The sequence below is a fragment of the Aedes albopictus genome, chromosome 1, assembly GCF_035046485.1.
Source record: "Aedes albopictus strain Foshan chromosome 1, AalbF5, whole genome shotgun sequence".
Classification (NCBI taxonomy): domain Eukaryota; kingdom Metazoa; phylum Arthropoda; class Insecta; order Diptera; family Culicidae; genus Aedes; species Aedes albopictus.
Genome location: NC_085136.1, coordinates 42277644 through 42290226, shown reverse-complemented (window position 1 = coordinate 42290226; position 12583 = coordinate 42277644). Strand labels below are relative to the sequence as shown.

The window sequence follows — 12583 nt, the reverse complement described above, 5'->3', positions numbered from 1 at the left end:
AGACAGTGATGGAAAATGTAACGGAATTTCATGATAAAAATGTCACGACATTTTTCAATTTACACCACTTTCTGTGTAAATTGCTGATGATAATGCTGATTAGATATGGATAATCTATGATGTCGTCGATTTACATTTCCTCCAAGTGCTGTGAAATTAGCAAATTACGAATTACTTTTTTTGTGACATTTTCCATCCCTGCTCCTAAATTATATCTGTTCGAAGCAAATAAGCATTCCAGTAGTTTAATTTCAATTTTTTTTTGTTTATTACATAATAATTGACCCATATATAAACTATCACAACCACAAATAGTTAACAAAATTTAGGCATAAGCTGGAAACTAATTTCTCAGCTTCTCAACTGAACCCCATGGCAACCTTTCCCAGACATTCGGCAGCGATTTGTGCTCTGAAAATAAAGAAAACATTAGGAACATTCCCAACAAACATTTTAGCTCTAAGGGAAAGGAACAGTTCTTAAGCAAACTTTAGCTTAAGAAACTATTATTCAGCTAGTTCTGTTACTTGGGTTATACCTTTCCTCACACTTGTAGGATACTCACTGTGATCCGGAACAGATATCGGTGAATTTCATCGCGAACTTCGACATAGCGTAGGGATAGTAGGCCCGGGCGTACATGTTGTAGTTCATCAGAAACACCCACACGACCGAACTGAAGGAAAGTTTGTTAAACTGCTGCAGCCAATTCACTTTGGCGTACTTTTCGACGAGGTAGTTCCAAGCATTCTAAAAGATAATCATAATCAAAGTCAGTTCCCGCCTCTTTAATTCTGTTACTGAAATTTCACCAACCTGTATGACAGCTGCCACGCCCAGATTGAATATGTTATAGTTTGGTGACAGCGCATAACTCAGCCCACTGACACAACCCGCCAGAGTGCTATCGCTCTGGACCACTTCTCCCCTATGGCGAGCCAGTGCACACGTTGTCAATCGGAACAGTCCATTGTATAGCGTGAGGAAAGCGACGAACCTCAGCCGGAGTCGGGCCAATGCTTCCAGTATGGCATCCACAGGTTCCTTGCTCAGTCTTGGGGCGACATTGATCAGCTTCCGGATCAGTTCCAGCAGTAGGCCGAACGTGAAGCAGGTTCGCATACCCTCGAGGATGTAGCTTTGGCAGGCGTGGCGGTGATAGCAGGGCTTACGGTCCTGTTCCGACTGGGGGTTGAGGTTTTTCTTCAGCGGAGCGAAGAACCTTGAAGGGAAGGGAACATAAATTGGATTTATTGAGCTCCTTAAAAAATGTTGAAATGGTTCTACAAATAATTTGAATGCCAATCACTAGTAACAACAGGCCCGTGTACAGAAGTGGTGCCAAGGGAGGGTTTTTTTTTTCAATTTCGGCAAAAGGCGGAGGGGCGCCTAGTGTATGGAGCGTCGGTAATAAGGGTGTTTAACACCAATCCCATCCCATACCAGGTGTCAAGTAATCAGTTTAAGGTAGGGGAACAGAGCCCAAAATGCCAAGATGGGGTAAAATGGCCAAACGCATAAAATCATTCCTGAATGGGACTTGATCATTGCTATAGGTGAATGGTGTCAAGATATGTTTGCATTAAACATTCTTCTAGAAGCTACCCGACTAGAAGATTCTAACAAAAATATAACATAATTATAACAAACCATGATATGTATAACTCATTGTGATATAATCATGTTTAACATCTTTGGTGTTTAAAAATATTATAACTCAATTGTATCATATTGTGTTATAAATGTTGTTCAATAACTCATTGTGAAATAATTTAGTTTTGATTCCTTGACATTCAGAACATCATTTTACACAATTGTATCAAAATATGATAGAAACTAGTTTTCTTGAAGCTAAAATTTATATCATATTGTGTTGGAATGTTGATCTGATTATAACAAAATAGGTTATTATTTTGATTAGACCGGTGTACTTTTTGTTACGATTTTAGTTATTTTAACATCATCCTGCATCTAGTTTATAACATAATGAGTTATGGAAAAATTTCATAACATCAAACACAATGTGTTATAAACTTGATATATTTTTCTAGTCGGGTAGGCCGCCAAACCCACGGAAAATCGTTTGATTTCCCAATGAAAATAGGCAACTTCCGGTTTTTCGTGCTTGCAATTAAGGTTTTCGGGTGATTTTATTACCAGCCAAGAGTTTCCAAGTAGATTGAGGCACCCATGGAGGCGCATGGTTGTTAAAGTCTACGCTATCCATGTTAAGGGTAATTCAAATATGACGACCATCGTTTAGCGGGGAAGGGGGTGACACTCCTTGTATTGAGTATACGAAAAAACGTGACAGAGGGGTGAAAGTAAGTCGAAAATGCCAGAAAACTGATGGACGTAATTTTTGAATGTTTTCATGAAGTGGCATCTTACCCCATGGCAGATGGGCTTTTTGCACCACTTCTGTTTTACGAACCAGTTTTTGAAGTCGCAAAAAATCGATGAAAATGTATTAATTTAGTGAATAATTTTGTTGAAGCATCGCGCAAATATTGTCTAGTTGCTGTTACTACTTTGAAAGCCTAACAAATGAGGCTATATGTCACTGAAAACGATGAAAGTTTGAAAAATGGCATATTGCCCCACTTTCCCCTACACCGGGGCAAATAGGAATGGGTGGAGCAAAATGAAACGCAAAGTTTAAAAAAAAAGATATCAATATAATTTAAAGAATAATTATTTTTGTCAAAAGATTATTTGATTCAAAAACAATGTGTTAAGACATTCAAATTGTTCATCATGATTAGATATCACAGCATTAAGCCGCTGCTGTTTCACCCGGCATTTTTGACCTGGTGTACTTTTTGTTACGACGTGTCGTCTCCCAGACAGGTGCATGTATGAAACCCATGTTCTGCGGATCAGATATCACTGGGTTGCAAGCAACTACTATTGAGAAATCTTTGCCAGCCAAACAGATGTTCCGAGAATTTACGTCCCGTGTTATAGAAATAATAGATAACTCTGAACCCTTTGTTACCCTTACTGTTACAGGAGAACTTTCCACGTCAGAAGTGATTTATCTTTTTGCAAGCACAGCATGAATTCACTTCAATATGTGATACGTTGTTCCAAGTTTTTATTCTCCATGTTACGCTTTATAGACAAATAGGAGGCATTATTAAAAGCTCCTTCTATGCCTGGGCTGCAAAATGGTGAGCAGGCAAGGAGCGTCCAACTCTTTGTCCTCATAAGTTCCTACTTCTACTTCCAGGAGTTAATCGATGACAAAGACCGCTAGCTGAGAGTTGTGTGATGAGCTGATTGTACAGCCTGCGTGGAACACTGGTGCGTGGTTGCGTTTATACATCAGAAGCCAAGATTCAATTGGATCAAACCCCTATAATAAAAAAAAATGGATTATTTCAGGTACGGCTGCTTTCATTTCGATTGAATTATGCGGTGTACTTCTCGTCTCACATATACGAGAAGGCCAGAGATTGGACGAGAATGTCGGTTCCAACCTACTTCTGGACGGGCTCAACGCTTGTTCTTCGGTGGATTGCAGCATCTCCCACAATATTTGTGGCAAACAGAGTGGCCGAAGATCCAAAACCTAACCGATGCATGACATTGGAGACACGTGGCTGGCGTAGACAACTCGGTAGACCTTGTATCCCGAGGAGTTTCTCCCGAAGATAGGTATTCTTTATAACGAACTATGGCGGGAAGGTTCAAATTGACTGAAGAAAAGAGAAGAAACATTGCCAGGAGAGATTACAGAACACTACGAAAAAGGAGATGAACACGGTGGTTGCATGTACGATGTCAACAGTTGCCGAGTTCAACCATTTCTATCTAAAAAAATTTGGATCATTTACAGATCTCATTCGGCGCACAGCGTATTGGATAAAGCTGATGAAACTCCTACAGACTAAAAGAGAAGATTTTTCGGGACATGGTTTCCTAACAACATACCGAACAAATTATGTTTCGAAAAGTTTAACGAGAAGCATTTCCGGAGGAATAGAAGCTCTTATTGTTATTATTATTATTATTATTATTATTATTATTATTATTATTATTATTATTATTATTAAAGAGTTTTGGCACTTCTCAGCAAAAATTGCTGGAAACTTTCACCTACCCCGGGCAATCGGAATGGCTCTGTGGATCTCATTAGCCGGTTTGTTAAGCTTATCCTAATGAGTCTGCTTCGGATGCCAGTTGTGGTGATTCAGGAACCGCCTAACTGTACTACAGGTTCTAAGAATGACCGCTCTCAGGATGCTGTTCAGGTCCTTCTTCAATTCCAGCTCGTCTAGGGACCTTAGGAGAGATTTAGGGACAACTCCGGTTGCCGAGAGGACAACCGGAAATATACGGACGTCCTCCAAGTGCAACATCTGCTTCAACTCCTCCGCTAGGTCGTGGTACTTGGTTATTTTGCCGGAGAACGTTGATTGGACATTATGGTCTAACGGTACAGCGATGTCGATGAGGGTTACCCGCTTCATCCTTTTGTCGTAAACCACAATGTCGGGCCGGTTGGCACGAATGAGGACGTCCGTAATGATCTCGCGATCCCAGTACAGGGTACAAATCTGTCGACCAAGTTGTGCTTTAAAGCAAGCTGTTGGTGCACAATCTTGGCAACTTCGTTGTGACGATCGAGGTAGGCAGATCCAGCTAACACTGCACAGCCTGCAACGACATGCTCGATCGTTTCTCCTACTGAATTGCACTTCCTGCAGCGGTCCTCCACGTCTTCGTGCAATATGTACCGCCGATAGTTTTTCGTCGCAATTTACCCGGTCCTGGATGGCTACCATGAAACCTTCTGTTTCCAAGAAGAGGTCACCCCGCACCAGCCACGCGTTCAACGCCGCCTTATCGATGTGCTCGAGCTCCAGTTGATGGGGGTGCGTCCCATGCAACTCCTTTTGCTTCCACGCTACGATCATCTCGTCAACGGTCTTGATGTCTTGATGTGCAGTTCAGCTGGTAATCCTCCTGCGCCAGATGCAGGGCGCTGTAACCGTGGTCAGCTTCACATACAGTGCGATACATTTCATGACGGTTCTGGCTTTCTATGAAATATGCTCGCAACTGCTGAATCTGGAAGACACATAGTGCTTGGATATTGGTGACGCCTCTTCCTCCTACTGCGCGTGGTAGGGTGACTCTCTCGATGGACGACTTTGGATGGCGCATGCGGCGCTTGGTGAACGCCACTCGTACTGCTCGTTCTAACGCCTCGAGGTCAATTTTGGTCCACTTTACCACCCCAAAGCTGTAGGTCAACAGGTGATCGCCTTCACCTTGTTGCCAGCTGACAGAAAGCTCCTCAGAACACAGTTGACACGATGCAAGAACTTGTCCTGCAGTTCCTTCTTGATCGCTGTGTGGCGAATACCCCTCAGTTGCAGGAAGCCGAGGTATTTGTACGCTTCGCCTTCAACCTTATTCCGAATCTCCTCCTGTTCGTTGACGCGGAAACAGCTGGCGTCCACTACTTGACCCCGGCGAAGATGGACTGACCGACATTTGTCAATTCCAAAATCCATCCGGATATCGTTGCTGAACACCGTCACAAGCTGCAACAGTTGATGCAGCCTCTGTACTGATTCCGCAAACAGCTTCAGGTCATCCATAAAGAAGTTGTGGGTTATTCTTGTACTCCTTCCCCCACTTTTCAGTTGGTAGCTATAGTTGCATTGGTTGAGTGCTCTGATGAGGGGGTTCATCACAAGGCACAACCATAGCGAACTAAAGGTATCGCCTTGAAATATCCCCCTCCTGATGCTGAGAGTTCTGGACCACAACACAGCTGTTCCGTCGGTAATTTGTAGGGACGTGCTCCACATCCCCATAGCGTGTTGCATCAGCCTGATGACGTTCCCGTCTACTTTGTACAACTGCAGTACCTTAAGAAGGTACAAGTGCGGTACTGAGTCGTACGCCTTCTTGTAGTCGATGTACGCCATGTTCAGGTTCCTCTGCTTTTCGGTGGCTTTACCCACAATGACTGCGTCTATGATGACCTGGTCTTTGCAGCCTTGCGTGTTTTTGTGACACCCTTTTTGTTTCTCGGTCATCACGTTGTTGGCATCGCAGTGGGCTTGTATCCTCCTCGCTATTACCGACGAAAGCACTTTGTACAGACTTGAAAGGCACGTTATTGGTCTGTACTTTGCTGGGTCAGCTGTGTGTTGGTCCTTCGGCAGAAGATAAGTAATACCCCTGGTAATGAACTCTGGTAGCTGCATGGGGTCTTCTAGCACCATGTTGAAGCATTCCGCCATCCGCCCGTGAATCGTCGTGAGTTTTTTATACCAAAAATTGTGCACGAAATCGGGTCCTGGTGCAGCCCAATTTCTGGTATACCGGGTAGCCTCACGTATATCCTGGGTGGTTACTACGACCGCGGTCATGTCTCCAATTTCATTACACAGTCGCTTTTCTTCTGATAACCACATCCCATCGTCGCTGTGCTGGACAGGGTTCTCCCATAGATTGACCCAGAACTGTGTGACGTCGCCAATCTCCGGAAGGCCCTGTTCATAATCAGGCTTGTCGTTTCGGATGCAGTTGTAGAACTCCCTTTCGTCAATGTTGAACATCCGGTTTTGTTCTTTCCGCTTCGAACATTTTCCAAAACGCCGCAATCGTTTCGCAAGAGCACTCAACCGCTGTACATGGGTGTCGAGGATCTCCGTAATGTTGACTTCTGTGAGATCTCGGAGTTTTGCGGGCTTCACAATTTCAGCAACATAACGAACTAGCCTCGTTGATCGATTCCCCTGTTTGTACTGTGTTAATCGACCAATCTTGGTCCGCAATGTAGCGATCCGGTTCTCCAAACGTCGCATCCACGCGGGTTTTTGTGTGCTGGGGCGTGTGCGACCTTCACCGTCTCCTTGCGGGCGCGTTCGTAATCCCAGCGTCTTGACAACAGCCACCGCAGCTGAATACACCGTAAACTGCAGATCGTCGAAGTTCTGTACGGCCTCCAAGTACTGTGGTAAAATATCCTGGTTTAGGATGCTTACTGCACTTGTTAACCGATAGGAATTCCGCAGCTTTGGTATTCGGTGCCGGGACATGGGGTCTGTCCCACGGACTGTCGTTGTTTATCCGCTGTTGGTCCTGGAGCAGTGGGTGCAGTCGAATCACGACTCTCACTCGCGTTCGATGCATCCAGTCCATCTGAACTCCTTCTCGACATATCGCTCGATCTTGTCCTCTCCTCTCCCAATTCCCTCTGCGCTTCCAGCTTGATGCACTCCACTTCTGCAGCTGTGCATATTATGATACATAATTGCTCGCTGTCGTGTGTACAGCTTGTTCAAGTCAAGCTGGTTCTCAAAGCGAGGGAATCTGTCGTTGAACATTTCCAGCATCCCTGATCTGCCGGACATGTCCGTATCCATCCTCGTGCAGACAAAATAGCAGCGAATCACGTACATATTCATCTCCCTCGTCTACATGATCCGCTGCCGTCGGCCGCTTCTAACGTGAGTGACTGACGTCGATCAGCCACAGCAACATTGGCAGGTGCAGCATGGCCTTGGTGATTGCTATTACTGCCGTTTCTGCTCTGCGTTCGTGGTACGGGCTGTGCCCGTTGACTGGAAGGCCGCTCTTGCACCACTTCCTCTTCCAGCCGTTGGTCGCTCGCTCTGTCCCCCGTTGCCCCGTTCCAGGACCAGCTCCAGTAGGGGCTCCCTCCTCGGGCGATCGCATTCTTCTATTTCGTCTAGCTCGTGTCTCCATATGGGTGTGCTTTCATTCCCGGAAGCTACGGGTTCTGCATTGGCATTTACTCCAAGTACAGTGCTAAATAGCTTGGCTCAAGCGCCTTAGGCCAAGATATGACTAGTCCTTCCGTTACCACGCAGCAAACACACGATCAGATATGATGCTGCATAGGACGCAAACGTGGAGGCGATGGCCTCCACTTTAGCATCCTATGCAACATCGTATAGGACTGTGCGTTATCTGGGCAAAATACTTTCAGGAAATCTTCCAGAGACTCCTCCAGAAATACCTCCTGCGATTCTATCAGGAACTCCTTCATGCTTTCCTCCAGAATATCTCTACCAATTCTTATTATTATTATTCCTTATTCCTTCAGGTATTTATTCAGAGAATTTCTCTTAGGATTTCCCCGGCATGCTTGATGGGGTCCCTCCAATAACTCATGTAGAGATTCTTCCAGCAATTCTTACTAGGATTTCTATAGACATTCCTTCTATGAAACCTCTCAAAATTCAAGGAATTATTCAAGAAATTCCTCAAGACAATCTTCCATGGACTATTCCAGAAATTCCCCCGGCGATTCCTCCAGGAACATCTTCTGAAATGTTATTCAGGTATTTCAGATGGGATCCGTCAAGCAATTGGTTCTAACAGCATTTCCTCCTAGGACTTCTCAAGAAGTTCTTACTCAAACTGATGATACATCAACTGTATGGTGAAATGGATTGTGTTTGGCTATGCAGTCATTTATTGAACAAACGACGTTCTTTATTTGCCTGACGAACCTCGTGTCGAAACGTCGGGCAAATAAAGAACGTCGTTAATGAAATTCTTACTATAATTCCTTCAGGAGTTCTTGCAAGGATTTCTCTAGAGATTTCTCGTGGGATTTCTTCAGGAGTTTTTGCTGGCAATATTTTGGACATTATTTCAGAAGCTCCTCCGGTGATTCCTCTAAGAATTCCTTTTAAAATTTTATCCATTGATTCCACCAGTAATTTCTCATGTGATTCCTCCAAAAGCTCCTCATGAACTTCCTCCTGAAATTCAAGCAGAAATTCCACAAGTAATTCTTCCTGCGGTTTTTTTTTCAGTATTCTTACTAGGACTCCTCCAGAAATTCTAACTGTGATACTTCAAAAATTTTGCTAGGGATTTTTCTCCATCCAGAGATTTCACTTGGATTTTTTGCTGGGATTCTTCCAGGCAATCTTCCTGGGGGAGATGAACCAGCCTCGGGCTGAAAATCTCCCTAATAAAGCTAATAATAATAATAATAATCTTCCTGGAATTCTGCAGAAATTCCTTCGATTGTTTTTCCAGAGATTTCTCCAAGAAAATCCTCTTGGAATCCCTGCAGAAACTCCTCTTGGTCTTCCTCAAAGGATTACTCAAACAACTCCTCCTGCGGTTTTTCTAGCATTTTTTTCCTCCAGACATGCTAAATATTTCACATCAGGAACTATTTTAATGACTCTTTTAGGAATTTATCCTGGCAATCTTGCTGGATTTTTTCCAAGAAATCTTCCTGAGATTTTTTAGGAGTTCCTCCTGCGGCTGCTTCAGGGCTTTTTTGTGGATTCCTTCAGAATATCGCTACCAATTTTTCTAGGAACTTCTCGAGGTATTCTTCCAGGTATTTTTTCAACGATTTTTTCCTTGGAATGCTCCAGGCATTCTTGAAGAGGTTTCTCTAAAAATTCCTGTGTTTCTTTTCCAGGACTGTATTGAATTATTATCAAAATTTGGGCCCGGAACAGGATTCCGGAAAATCGGCAAACCGATTCCAAAATGGTCAAATGTATTTTTTTTTATATTTATGTGTATTTTAACTTATAGCTAATTCTACACTTCCAAATGTATTGTAAGTGACCAATCACCGTGATAATATGCAATAACTTTCAAAATCATGAAGTTTGATATGTCGCATGATGGTGTTCATTCATCTTCGAAAAATAGACTCCAGAATCACCGGAACCGAATCCGCATATCGGTTACAAAATGGCCAAAAGTATTTCGTATAACACAAAAACAGCTCAGAATAATATATCCTGAAAAATCACGAATTTTGAGGTGTCGCATGGTGGTATTGAATCATATTCAAAAATTGTTCTCGGAACCGGTTCCCCGGAACCTCCGTAAAACTGGTTCCAAGGCACTTACTGGTCGGCTTTCAAACATATTTTTTCATTATTCTAGTTCACTCATGTCTGAAAATAAAACTGTTCTCATATCGAAAATTCACTTTTTCCAATATGGCCAATTCCAATGACCCATTTTGATTCCGGAATAACTCCGGAATCATATGGCCATTCCAACAATCCCTGGCAAATCACTGAATTAGAAGGACATGTGGCAAGCCTCGTTGGATAAACGTACGACTCGTGCTAAAAAAAAAAAAAAAAACAATTTTTTGCAACTTGTTACATAAATAACTATTATCTTTTTATTGCACTATCATTAGTAAATGTGCAAAAACTTTTGTTGTAGCGCTTTTCATGAAAATGCTTTTCTGACATAGAAAACTCCGTTCAAAGCGCGGTATGGAAAAACAGGAGAGTTTGAAGGTACATACCATGCTCGATTGATCTACTGCGTGCTTAAGGTGAAACGTCAAGAAATCCCATTGCAATTTTGCATACAAACTTTAGAGGCACAAATCTGACGAACGAAGCATCGAATCAAGCCGCACTTGATTATCCTGGCTTTGCTCACTTGCAAAAAGAAGCAGCTTTTCCAAATCGAGCGCATTTGTTTACGATTTTTTAAGATTTGTGCTCTTGAAAACGTGAGTAGGGGTCCAAGTCGGCCATTGTGGCAGCCATATTGGTATTCTTTGAAGTTTCTCCTTAATTGAAAAATATTTTAACCCAGTCAACGAATTTTAAAACTCAAATTTGGCTTAACAGCCTTTAGTTTTTGCTCAACACTGGGTTGCTTTTTTTTTTCTTCGCCCCACACGAATGCTGTCGAAACAAAGAGAGAAGCACCGACACATACGATGCAGCTCCGGGGAAGGAGCTAAATTTGAGTTAATATGATTTGACCCAAATTCCGTCAAATAAGGCATCCAATGGGTGAAATTTGAAAAAAAAACTTAAATTTGGGTTGATTAATAGTTACGTGCTGTCTTCTTTGAAAACAAATGTAGCGGCGAGGCAAAGTAAAAATAAACTTTTTGTTGTTCACCAGAGAAAAAATGAATAACTAGAGATCTACCATTTTACTGTTGACTGTTGAAATTATATTTTACACAAAAAAAGCTACTAAATAGGAGTTTATTGACAAATACATATTTGCAATAATAGATCGACATCAACCTAAAGTTGTCATAAGGACGTACATATATGTTTATGATGGGCAAATCAAGTGGGCGAGTATGCTCATCTTAGAATACTAAGCTGAGAACAAAATTACATCGAGGCTCAAACGAATTTTTCTTTTTTGAAGTTTGGATTGTTTCCATTACAAGATCACATAGCAAAGAATCTTCAATAGTTATATCACTATCGTATTTAAGACAAACCAGATTCTCTCAAATTTACTAAATACCTCTCTTAGATCCCAAATCACCTGTTTTTGAACTCACCAGAACTCCATCGCCTTGGTCCTCTGCGCGTAGTACGCGATAGCGGCACTGATGGCCATGAACGACACCGTCCCGATGACCTTCGACTCCCGTGCATACTCCACCAGTGGATGTTCTCTCGATTTTATCCAACACTCTAAAAACTTCCAAAAGCGCACATCAATCAATCGATCATTCCCAAAACATGCTGACGATTAAAGCCCAATCCAATGGTTCTTGCTTGCGGCAGCGCGTTGTGGAACTGGCAAGTCATCTTCGTCATCACCACACACTACACACCTCCGACCGTCACCATTCGCCACCATTATTTACCCAACAACAGAACACAGACACACGGCACATACCACATTGAAGATGGCCCGCGAGTGGCTCATCTTGACGTAAGCAGGCATCAGGAACATCAGCAGGGTGCCAGGCAGACTCGGCAGCGACACCGAGTAGTTGTTGATCCACCCGAACCACCGGTACATGGCACAGAACCCCGCGCTCCAGCAATTGGACACGGCCCACCCGTTGAAGGATTCACTGACCAGCTCGAACAGTGCCTGCAGTACCACCTCCACCGACAGTGTCTTCCGGGTGTAGCACAGCATGAACAACCGCACGATCGATATCGGCACGAAGAACTTCAGGTTGCCCCCGATCGTGGCACGCATCTGGTGCCGAAGGTGATCCTCGCACGTTTTCCCCGGATGGGACAGCGTGGCGCAGGTCACCCCCGGGTGGATGATTTCGTTCCAGTGCTTACTGATGGCGGCCATTTCGCCGGAGGTCTATGGGGCACCACCCGCACAAAACTACTGTAGTCGATCGACGACGACGACGACGACGACCGGACAACCAACTTGCGAACCGATCTGAACCGCTGAACCCGTCGTACTGACCGTGTCCGTTCGAGGATCAGATAGAGAGACACACAGTGGATTCTCATGTAATTGATTGGCGCAAGTAAGTTTACCATGACGTGCGCGCGCGCTCTTGTAGGTACAGTAGCGGACAGAGCAAATGTACCAAAGTTGATGTCTAATGAAAATGTGTAATCTTTGGAAATCTTTTTACCTTAATGCGATCTAAAGATTCATTTTTGATATGTTAAAAAAGCGTTTGTATCTTTTTTATTGTCCGACACTGTATAGGTATCGATCAGCAGAAAAACAAGAACCAAGAACTACAATTTGTTTGTTCACACATACGCATTTCAACGGTCAAATAGCTTACAATAGCACCCCATAATAGGCTGGATTTTTTGTTTAGTGCCCTATGACATCTAAAAAA

General features: G+C 43.3%; 1 protein-coding gene across 1 annotated transcript; it reads right to left on the bottom strand.

The window, feature by feature from the left end:
* Positions 1 to 255: 255 nt before the first annotated feature.
* LOC115256596 (uncharacterized) lies at positions 256 to 12219 on the bottom strand. The gene is made up of 5 exons (XM_029855402.2): positions 11653 to 12219; positions 11309 to 11451; positions 817 to 1222; positions 566 to 750; positions 256 to 411 (listed from the first exon to the last, which is right to left on the bottom strand). The coding sequence occupies exons 1-5, from the start codon at positions 12067 to 12069 to the stop codon at positions 360 to 362; spliced, it is 1203 nt and encodes a 400-aa protein (XP_029711262.1). The 5' UTR covers positions 12070 to 12219; the 3' UTR covers positions 256 to 359.
* Between the last annotated feature and the right edge of the window lie 364 nt (positions 12220 to 12583).